Source organism: Cherax quadricarinatus, chromosome 42 (genome assembly GCF_038502225.1).
Source record: "Cherax quadricarinatus isolate ZL_2023a chromosome 42, ASM3850222v1, whole genome shotgun sequence".
In the NCBI taxonomy this organism is placed as follows: Eukaryota; Metazoa; Arthropoda; class Malacostraca; order Decapoda; family Parastacidae; genus Cherax; species Cherax quadricarinatus.
In genome coordinates, this window is record NC_091333.1 from 1,227,652 (window position 1) to 1,238,664 (window position 11,013).

Sequence of the window (11,013 nt, forward strand, 5' to 3'; positions counted from 1 at the left end):
CATCGCTGTATGACCCTTGTAGGTTTAGCGCTTCTTTCTGATTATAATAATAAACCTCAGCATTGATGACTAGAAGGCCAGAAACCTAAACTTGGTTTGATAGAATGTAATTTGTTATGAAGCATGTCAAACCAACATCGTTGCCAGTGGTTGGGAAGGTGGTTAGAGATTACCTCTATATGAAACTGGGAGGTCATTTACTGCAGACTGCTCATTGCCCTGAACATCAATATGACCAGGGACCCAACAGAAAACGATTTCTTTATTTTTGCTAGTAATGCGGTGTAACCAAAGTTGTATACGAAGAACTAGGGGATGAGGTGAATCAAATATTTTAATAGCTTGCAAAGCACTAAAGGAGTCCAAGACAATTCTAAACTTTGAAGTAGGCATGGATGCAATACGGATAATTACAATGAGAATGGCATACAATTCAGCTGTAAAAATGCTAGCCAAGTTTAATAAATGACCTCACATCACAGTGTCAGGAAACACTGCTGCAAACCCAACACCATCAAAGGATTTAGAACCATCAGTGCACACTGCAATGGCATGAGAATGAGATTGCAAGTGATTAAGAAAGAGAGAGCGAGAAGCAACTGTAGGGATTTGGGCTTTTGTGCATAGCAGTGCGGAAGAAGAGACACTAACTGTCGGAACTTCCCAAGGGGGAAGTGAAAAGTTAAATGCTAGATGAATGTATAAAGGGGGCAATTGAAGAATAGACGAGTGACTGAACAAAGAGAAAAGGGATGAAGTAAATGGGCGGCGAACAAATGATGGACTTCTGCTAATGATTGGTTACTATTCTGTATGTAGAAGGATTGTGAAGGTCATGAGAGTGGGCAAAATAGCGGAGGCAATGAGCATCACAATGATCGTTCAAGGATGGGACATTTGCTCCTGCACAGAGGCTCTTGACAAGTGAGGAGTGAAAAGCACCTAGACATAAACGTAATCTCTGATGATAGATGGGATCAAGTTTAGAAAGAATTGCAGGAGAGGCTGCAGAATATATCTGGTTATCATAATCTAGCTTTGATAAAATTAGGGCTGAATGCAGTCGAAGGAGGGATCAACGATCTGCCCATGAAAGATAAGCAAGGGTTTTAAAAAGGTTCAGCCGGCTATAGCAAGTTGCTTTTAGAGAGGTAATGTGAAGGTTTCCAAGACAACCGGCGATCACACAGTAGGCCGAAAAATCTGACTGTATCACATTCAGGGATTCGTGAGCCATACAGGTACAATGAAATATATACTACATACGTATGTGTCTACTTTGAGAATTGGGAGGTATTGGAGTTCAAGTTATTCAAGAATGTCATCACCACATGTCTGAAAGTTATGTTGAACAATGGTATGAGGTAGAATGACGGTACCGCTACAAGAATCGAGAGTGATATTTTTTAATTGTTACAGGGATAGCAACTACTGTGGTAAGGAGAGAAAGACTGTGGGCTTGGCTAATATTGTGTACCGAGATGATGCGTGCAATGCTCTTGAGAGCATGAAATGAAATATTTTGACAAACATGGCGTAGGAGTGCCTTGCCGATACTATTATCTGAAAGAAAGTCAGTAGATGTCGGTTGTAGAGTAAAAAACTTAGTCCATAAACCATACCCCGGCCGGGATTGAACCCGCGGTCAGAGAGTCTCAAAACTTCAGCCCGTCGCGTTAGCCCCTAGACCAGCTAGCCACAATAAGATTCATCCAACTAGGTATATTTCTACACCATAGGAAGGTTAGCACAGGCACCACTGTGACCACAAATGCAAGTTTTTACAGACGAATCTCCAGCTAGCGTGGCCGTGACAAACTCTAGCTCAAGTCCCTTCACTGCCGTCAACATGACTCACGAAATCGTAATTCATTACGATTTCATGAGTCATGTTGATGGCAGTGAAGGGACTTGAGCTAGAGTTCGTCACGGCCACGCTAGCTGGAGATTTGTCTGTAAAAACTTGCATTTGTGGTCACAGTGGTGCCTGTGCTAACCTTCCTATGGTGTAGAAATATACCTAGTTGGATGAATCTTATTGTGGCTAGCTGGTCTAGTGGCTAACGCGACGGGCTGGAGTTTTGAGACTCTCTGACCGCGGGTTCAATCCCGGCCGGGGTATGGTTTGTTTGCAATCGTGTCATTACGATTTTGTGAGTCAACTTAGTCCATTGTGTACTTTGAAACATAGCGTGTAAGGGAAGCGAGTGTCGTGCCGGTCTTTTCTGGGCAGAGTGAGAAGTAATACAAGCGTCATCAGTTAATGGCCTTGGTCGTTTAGGTGTGGGACCGGAGTTGGTCCGACTTGAGATGGGCGTGTGATCCGAGAATCGTTGCACTGCAGAGGGAGAAGCTGAAAGCAGAGTCAAAGAAGTGCAGAGGTCCGATGTATCGAAGGAGTCAGGTGGAACCTCAGCACCTGGAGCTGCTGACAAAACAGCACTATCAGAAGGTACAGGGGCACTAGAAACGTCCGAAGAATGGTCAAATGTCGATAGAGTCGGAACAGGCTGTGGTAGCAGAAAGGGGCCCGGGAGGAGCTGGTTCTTGGATTTGGGCCCCTCAAGGGAGGTTCCTTGAAGCTGGTGAGGGGCTCTTGATCTAGGAAATTGGATCTGTGCTCCAGTTCCCTGAATTGAGTCTGAATGCCTTCTATCCCCCCCCATGCACTGTATAATCCTCCGGGTTTAGCGCTCCCCCATAATAATAATAATAATAATAATCATGGATTAAGGACTCCACGTTTATGCCACAGCTTTTTGTTTTTTAGAAAACAAAAGAAAAAAATAACAAAAAAGGGGGGAATAGCTCCTAGAAGGAATGAAAGGGCCGTAAATCCCCCTCCGCGCCCAAGAGAACCCCAGCACCACAAGTAGTGCAGATGCAGCATGGAACCCATGCCATACCCTGCCCTTCATGCCAGTCAACCAGCAATCTGGGATAGCAACCTCACAATTACCATGCCACCTCGGTGGACAAAAGAGAGGGCAACCGGATACCCGCCACAAAGCATACCTCCTTCGGCCACCACTTCCCAGAATCTGACAGGCAGCCTCCAGAAATACACTCGTCACCCGAAAAACACTCAAAGCCGCCCCTGAGAACCGGAGAGGGAATGACACATCCCCAGTTGATCCAGATTCCACGACAAACTACACCACCACCAAGGACCTCAATGGAATGGGTTGAACCACGGTACCCTTTCCCCCACCTAGGAACTAGAATGCCTGAGGGAAGAACCCCAAAGGTTGAAAACAGGAAAGGGATAGGGGATGGATGGGGAGAGGAAGAAAGTGAGGGGAAGGATGGGATAGGGAAGGGGGGATTGGGGGTAATTAGGTTCGGTCTGAAGAAGACCAAAAGGTCCAATTCCTCAGACCAATAGCCTCTACCACAAGGAGCCCCCCTTAAAGAGGAGCAACACTGGAAGCAGGCTGTAGTTCACCATGTAGAGATAAACTGGACTCATAATACAAGGATATGTGAACATACCGTAGCTCATTTGCGAACATTTTATCTTTTATAAATGAAGATTATTATTACTATTATTTTAATCAGAACTAAGCGCTAAATGAAGATGACTGTCATATATTTACCATAGGAAACTTTCCACTTTTCTTTTAATAAATGGGGAAGTTTTAATATAATGTTATGAAGAACACAAGACTTGGAATATTGATACACTTTAAATTTATTTCGTACAAATTCTGATGATTAGAAAATGAGTCGTAAGGAAAGGTGTATGAGATTATGTTATATTTAAAATTTGCGGCATGGACATTTATTTAATCAAACGATTGTATCAAGAGATGCAGTTTGATATGACGAAAACTGTGTTGACACTCAACTTTTGGAAATATATGTATTACTGGTTAGGAAATATTAGTGAACATGTTATTTGTAAACGATGTATGTATATAACAAATTACTAGTGTGTAAACTAACGTAGAAGATACAACCACTATCATTAATTCACAGAAATATTCAAGAATCCAATGAATTACCTAATGTTTATTCAGCATAAACTTTGTATATGCTGCACTCATTCATCCTCGAATAATTTAATTCTAAAAATACCTATCAGCACCTATTCTGTGTTACAAGACAATGTGTTGACAACTGAAATTATGCAAGAACAATGATATATATCAGCACCGATCTGAAACAAAATGTGAGCAAAACTTGAATCCTCATTCGAGGTTCAATGTTTTCAACTGAGAAAAATTATCATGATAAGACTATTAATAAATTTTAATAAAAACATGTTTTCATGATATTCATAAATTATTATTGCAGTGCTGGTGTTATTGATAAAGGTCAAGGTGTATGTCTTTCTTAGAAGCACTTCCTGTGGACAATAGATGGGCCAGATTCATCATATTCTTGTTTGCTGATCCACATCTGTTGGAAGGTAGAGAGCGAAGCAAGAATGGAACCGCCAATCCATACAGAGTATTTACGTTCTGGAGGAGCAATGATCTTGATCTTCATAGTGGATGGTGCAAGTGCAGTAATTTCTTTTTGCATTCTGTCAGCAATTCCAGGATACATGGTGGTGCCGCCAGACATCACAGTGTTGGCGTACAAGTCCTTACGGATATCGACATCGCACTTCATGATGGAATTGTATGTAGTCTCGTGGATTCCAGCATTTTCCATGCCAAGAAAGGAAGGTTGGAAGAGAGCCTCAGGGCAGCGGAACCTCTCGTTTCCAATGGTAATAACCTGACCGTCGGGAAGTTCGTAGGACTTCTCGAGGGATGAAGACTGAGTTGAGGTAGCCATCTCCTCCTCGAAGTCGAGGGCGACATAGCACAGCTTTTCTTTGATATCACGAACAATTTCTCGCTCTGCTGTGGTTGTGAAAGTGTAACCTCGCTCAGTAAGAATGGTCATCAGGTAGTCTGTCAGGTCTCGACCGGCCAAATCCAGACGCAAGATAGCATGAGGAAGGGCATATCCTTCGTAGATGGGAACAGTGTGTGATACACCATCACCAGAGTCCAAAACAATGCCAGTGGTACGACCAGAGGCGTATAGGGAGAGCACAGCCTGGATTGATACATACATTGCAGGGGTGTTGAAGGTTTCGAACATTATTTGGGTCATCTTCTCGCGATTGGCCTTAGGGTTGAGTGGAGCTTCTGTCAGCAGAACTGGGTGTTCTTCAGGAGCCACACGCAGCTCGTTGTAGAATGTGTGATGCCAGATCTTTTCCATGTCGTCCCAGTTAGTAACAACTCCATGCTCAATGGGATATTTGAGAGTCAGAATACCTCGCTTACTCTGTGCTTCGTCACCTACATAAGAGTCCTTCTGACCCATGCCCACCATCACACCCTGAGGGAAAGACAACAAAAACATTTGGTTGAGATACTCTTGCTCAATGTTGGTATTTAATATTGTTGCACACTTCCAGGAGCGCATCTTTATAACACAAATGTGCTGTCTTGGAACATAAATAATTATTATTGTTATCAACACTTTTATTAACAAGAGCTGACCTGGTGTCTTGGTCTACCGACGATAGAGGGAAAGACGGCGCGGGGGGCGTCATCCCCTGCAAAACCAGCCTTACACATACCGGAGCCATTGTCCACAACCAGAGCTGCAACCTCGTCGTCACACATTTTGGTGGTGGTGTGGTGTTAACTATTAGAAATATAATTTAATATAAAAAAATTAGTCAGTTGTAAATTTATTAGATTCACTGATATTTCATTTATTTTAATCTACTGTTTACCATACCAACATTTCTGGAAATCTAAATACAGTAAACTTTTACAGACATTAAATGGGTTTCTATTATGTTGTTCAGATAGTATTTAACAACTTGGTTACTTGATTTTACCAAGTAAACCGAATTTGTATTGTTTTTTAAGATATTTTTCATTTGTGACAATTATTTTAACTACAGTTACTGGCCTTATATACGTTAGATAACATTAAACTATTTTAGTAAGGCTTCTTAACTAAGTTGGATATGGTAAAATGTAAAACTACATAATATTTTAAGCCACGAGAGTACATCAATATATATTATTTGCTTCCACCACACGAGATGGAAATAGTTTTTTAGACCATATGATTTCTAGACCGAATCATCGTCAGAAGTTGGAGAATCCAACAATAAGTAAATATACCATCCTCCTTTATTTTAACCAGTCATATCCAAGACTGAAAAATATTTTTCAAGCTGGGATTTTAAGAATCTCCGTCAGAAATACTCACAGTATACCTGGAGAGAGTTCTGGGGGTCAACGCCCCCGCGGTCCGGTCTGTGACTAGGCCTCATGGTGGATCAGAGCCTGATCAACCAGGCTGTTACAGCTTGCTGCACGCAATCCAACGTACGAGCCACAGCCCGGCTGGTCAGGTACCGACTTAGGTGCTTGTCCAGTGCCTGCTTGAAGACAGCCAGGGGTCTATTGGTAATCCCCCTTATGTATGCTGGGAGGCACTTATTGTGTTGTCTCTTAACGTGCTAGTGACACCCCTGCTTTTCATTGGGGGGATGTTGTATCGTCTGCCGAGTCTTTTGCTTTCGTAGTGAGTGATTTTCGTGTGCAAGTTCGGCACTAGTCCCTCTAGGATTTTCCAGGTGTATATAATTATGTATCTCTCCCGCCTGCGTTCCAGGGAATACAGGTTTAGGAACCTCAAGCGCTCCCAGTAATTGAGGTGTTTTATCTCCGTTATGCGCGCCGTGAAGGTTCTCTGTACATTTTTATTATTTAAAATAATATATTATAAAAATGAGAGCTTCGATTATTGTGATAGTCTCAACTGTTTGCTCTAGTTGTTTCTTCAGGTTCAAAGTAACAGCTGAACATATCACCGTACATTTATATTAACAGGCTACAAACCGTATTTCCCTACCCAAGATTGTACTGGGAATCATGTAAAAAAAAAGCGATCTGAGGTAACTGTGATTGTTGAAAAAACCTGACTGAAGAAAACTATGACTCTTGTTACAAGCAAAGGCCTACTTGCAAATTTTCATTCAGGTTCTTTTAATTATTATAATCATGGGGGAGCGTACGAAAGGTATTTAGACTCAATTCAGGGAACCGGAGCACAGATCCAATTCCCTAGATCAAGAGCCCTTCACCAGCATCAAGGAACCTCCATTGGTCTCGTGCATTTTTGGTTTGACAGATCTACACATATTTAGATTATTTTGCATCCCCAGTGGTGTGTTTGTAGCGTCTCTTGGGATTAGATTTTAGATTTTGCCACCGAAGTGGCTAGTTTATTGTGCACCCCATATCCATCCTGTGGACGGTAGCGCGAGAGCATGTGGATACACAAAAGGCCTAGGAACTAGGCCCCAAAGGGTTAACGGGAATACATATGGATTTATATCTACATATCTATAGTTCACTTATCTGTTACAAGCAAATTTAGGAAATTTGCTTAGTATATCTGGTATCTTATTTTCATTAATAAGATATCTTGACATGTCACATAGGTTATTATACTGTCTGTCTCTGTATTCCTCAATAAGTGGACAATTAAGCACATAGTGTTCAAGAGAGTGACCATATGCCTGATCACATAATTTACATTTAGTTTGATCATCATCTGTGTGTCTCCCAAACTGCCAGAAGTACTTGTAACCAAGCCTAAGCCTGGCCACTACAACATCAGTCAGTCTGTTCACATTGCAAGTTGCTCCATAAACATACTTATCTACGTTCATGTTATCATAGTGGGTTATAGATCTACTCAGGCTTCTAACTGCATTCCTATAACAATCATCTTCATTATTTACTTCTCTCCTAATATTATTCCTAATGCTAGACACAGTTATACCAAAGTTATATTCTACGTTCTCCTTCTGGATACTCTTCTTGGCTAACATATCAACTTTATCATGAAGGAGTAATCCAATGTGTGATGGGATCCATAGCAATTGTACATTAATTCCTTTGTCCCTAATTTTTGAGTATCTATACCTGGCTTCCCCAATGAGCATGTTGTTGGAGTCATTATATGAGCCAAGAGCCTTCAATGATGACATAGAATCAGTAATGATGATAGAGTCAAGCTCAGTGTCATAGGTTAGCTTTAGCGCCATTAGGATTGCAAACAATTCAGTTTGCAGTGTAGACGCCCAGTTAATTCTTATGCCTAACTCAACAAATTTATTATCGTTCTTAACTAGGGAGGTGGCAACAAGAGCAGATGCAGCCCTGCCAGAAGACTCCTGTTTAGATCCATCAGTGTATATAACTTGTGATAACTTATTACTACCAGCTAGGCGAAAAATTTCTTCTTGAGCAGTTGCTCTAACAAGAGATTTAAGGAAGGGATTACTAGCAATGAGCTTCTTGGGAGGGACTTGTAGGTATGTGATATTAAATGAACACATCTTCCATGGAGGGGTGAAATGCTCTTGTTGCCTACAGTGATACAGTTCATGCAGGTTATAAAACTTAATGCAATTGCACGTTTTCACAATCCATTTAGATCTGTGTGTATTTACCTCTAGACACTTGGTAAGATTCACTGTGACAGTGTCTGGTTCGTTTCTCAACATTCTAATACCGAGTACAGTGTTAATTTCAACAATCCTATCACTGATACTAGAAATACCAAGCTCCTTCCTCATGTTAAGAACTTTTGTAGATCTGGGACAGCCAAGAATAGTCCTGAGAGCTTCATTTTGCATTAACTCCAAGGGTCGGAGGGAACTTTCTCTAGCTAATATCAACATGGGAGCAGCATAATCAATTAAGGACCTAACATAGGCTATGTACATCATTCTCACGATTCTCACATTAGCACCATAGTTGGGATTGTAGCCAGCAACAGCTTTGAGAGCATTTAGCCTAGCTTTACATTTCTTGTTTAGTTGTGGTATAGTGGATTTGTTAAAGGGTACATCTACACCAAGATATCTGTAAGTTTTAACGTAGCTAATGATTTCACCCTGCAAATAGATGGGTGGGGGATGTCGTTTGCTTGTTAATATCTTTGTTTTAGAGGAAGATATTATGAGGCCTAGTCGATTACAAATTGCTTGAACTTCATTAAGAATGGTATTCATCTTCTTATGCCCTGTTGTATGGATCATGATATCATCAGCATAGCTTATAGCTATATGTTTAGGTGAGGCAGGTAGAGCATTTAGGAGAGCATTAATCAGAATATTAAATAGCATGGGACTAAGAACTCCTCCCTGCGGTGTACCTAAAGACATTTCTTTAGAATCACTTCTGAAGCCTTGGTCAAGGACAGAGGATACTCTATTTGACAGGTATCCTATTATCCAGCAGAGTAAGCTACCACCAATATTCATTTTGGCTAGTTCATGTAGTATAACGGTTCTGTTTGCAATATCAAATGCAGATTTTAGATCAAGAAAAGTGGTAAAACTAGTAGAGGTGTGTGCAGTGAGAAAGGTGGAAATACAGTTCTGCACACTTTTACCTTTCATGAACCCATAGAGGTAGGGGGAAAGTTGATCTTGGGATAACTTTCAAAGGGAGACCAAATTTATGACTATTTTTGTCACTCAGTAAACTACGACTATTTCACTGCTACACTATTTTCCTTAGCCGCAAGAATTCCAGGAAAGGAATAGATTACAAACTTGGGCTGTCAGTCAGCATTTTGAGAACAGTAATGAGAAAAGAACTTCACTGACTGAAGGAGACCGACACTATTCAGTCTGCCTTCTATAATTCTATCATGTAGGAAGGGCCACATGTCTATAGTGCATCGAATAAAATCAGCAGACTCTTACACTGATAACCCTTGTGGAAAATACTGTATATATTTTCCGGAAATACGGTAATTTAGAGGTAAATAGATGCCCTATATTGTATTTTTAAAAGAAGTATGTTATCGAAAAAAAGTAGAGACACTCGCCATCTTGGTTTTTGAATTGGATAACCCTCACATATGAGAAACTTATGAGGCACTAGTACAACATTTGGGTATCTTTACTCTGGACAAGTTTCGCCACACAGTGGCATAATATTACGCCCCTACTGTAGCTTCCTCCGCCTTTTTCTGCACTGGGCTGGAGAAGCCACTGTGGCGAAACGTTAAGCCAGTGTGGCGACACGTTTCCAGAGTAAAGATATCAAAATGTTGCTCAAGTGTCATTTATCAACTTGTCGGTTTTGTAAACCATTCATTCACAAAGAAACTTATGACGACGTTTCGGTCCGACCTGGACCATTAACTAGTCACACACGACTAGTTAATGGTCCAAGTCAGACCGAAACGTCGTCACAAGTTTCTTTCTCCTATACGCGGGTTATTTGTGTATTGTTCCAGTCACAGTATTGTGCCTTTTTTACCTCAGCAGACTCTGAGAGTTACTACTACTACTAATAATTATTATTGTTACATTCATGGGTCAGCTGGGGGAATGGGAGGTATCAGGTTCGATCCAAGGGTAAGTCAGGTCCAATTCCTCAGATCAAAAAGCCCCTCACAGGCGTCAGTTCCTTGAGGGATTCATATTCTAATTATCCATTAAGCAAATTATGTTCGAAAGACACATAACAATATTTAGGAGTAAAAAGAAAAAAAAAAGTTGTCGAAGTATAGCCTATTGTGTATCATCCTAAGAAAAGTATTCAAATGAACTCTTCCTAGCAAATATTAACCCCCCAAAAAAGTCAAGTCACTGACTTGACTTTTTTTTGGGTTATCCTAAGTAATTTACACATATTACTAGGTTTGATAATTGTATTTATGTGTACCTGTTCCTAAATAAACTTACTTATTAACGATAATGCAAGTAACGACAATATATATGCAAGTTTTGCTTGTGTTGTATACAATTAATAATTCGCTATCGAAATCTTACGAACGAGTCAGATCTTCGAGTCTTACCAGAGTGAGAGACGGAAGTTGCAGGAGCTGACTCGTTGGTGTCGTGTGTGTGACTGACCACCCGGGCGGCCGGCTGGTTCTCTTACCTGTTGTTATCTGTGACGTATATACACGCCACGCCGGCACATTGTGTTATATCAGTAGGCTGATGACTTATGA

At 41.0% G+C, this 11,013-nt stretch overlaps 1 protein-coding gene across 1 annotated transcript; it reads right to left on the reverse strand.

Moving 5' to 3' along the window:
• Nucleotides 1-3,667: 3,667 nt before the first annotated feature.
• On the reverse strand, nucleotides 3,668-11,013 carry LOC128695573 (actin-3). Its single transcript, XM_053786264.2, has 3 exons — nucleotides 10,855-11,013; nucleotides 5,505-5,652; nucleotides 3,668-5,340 (listed from the first exon to the last, which is right to left on the reverse strand). Exons 2-3 carry the CDS (start codon nucleotides 5,628-5,630, stop codon nucleotides 4,336-4,338), a joined length of 1,131 nt encoding a protein of 376 aa, XP_053642239.1. The 5' UTR covers nucleotides 5,631-5,652; nucleotides 10,855-11,013; the 3' UTR covers nucleotides 3,668-4,335.

Bases quoted from the DNA above. Each gene is read 5' to 3' on its own strand.
- LOC128695573 (XM_053786264.2), bottom strand. From the start codon at position 5,630: ATGTGTGACGACGAGGTTGCAGCTCTGGTTGTGGACAATGGCTCCGGT. The intron at 5,341-5,504 runs GTCAGCTCTTGT...TCTTTCCCTCAG, and splicing joins TCGGTAGACCAAGACACCAG to GGTGTGATGGTGGGCATGGG.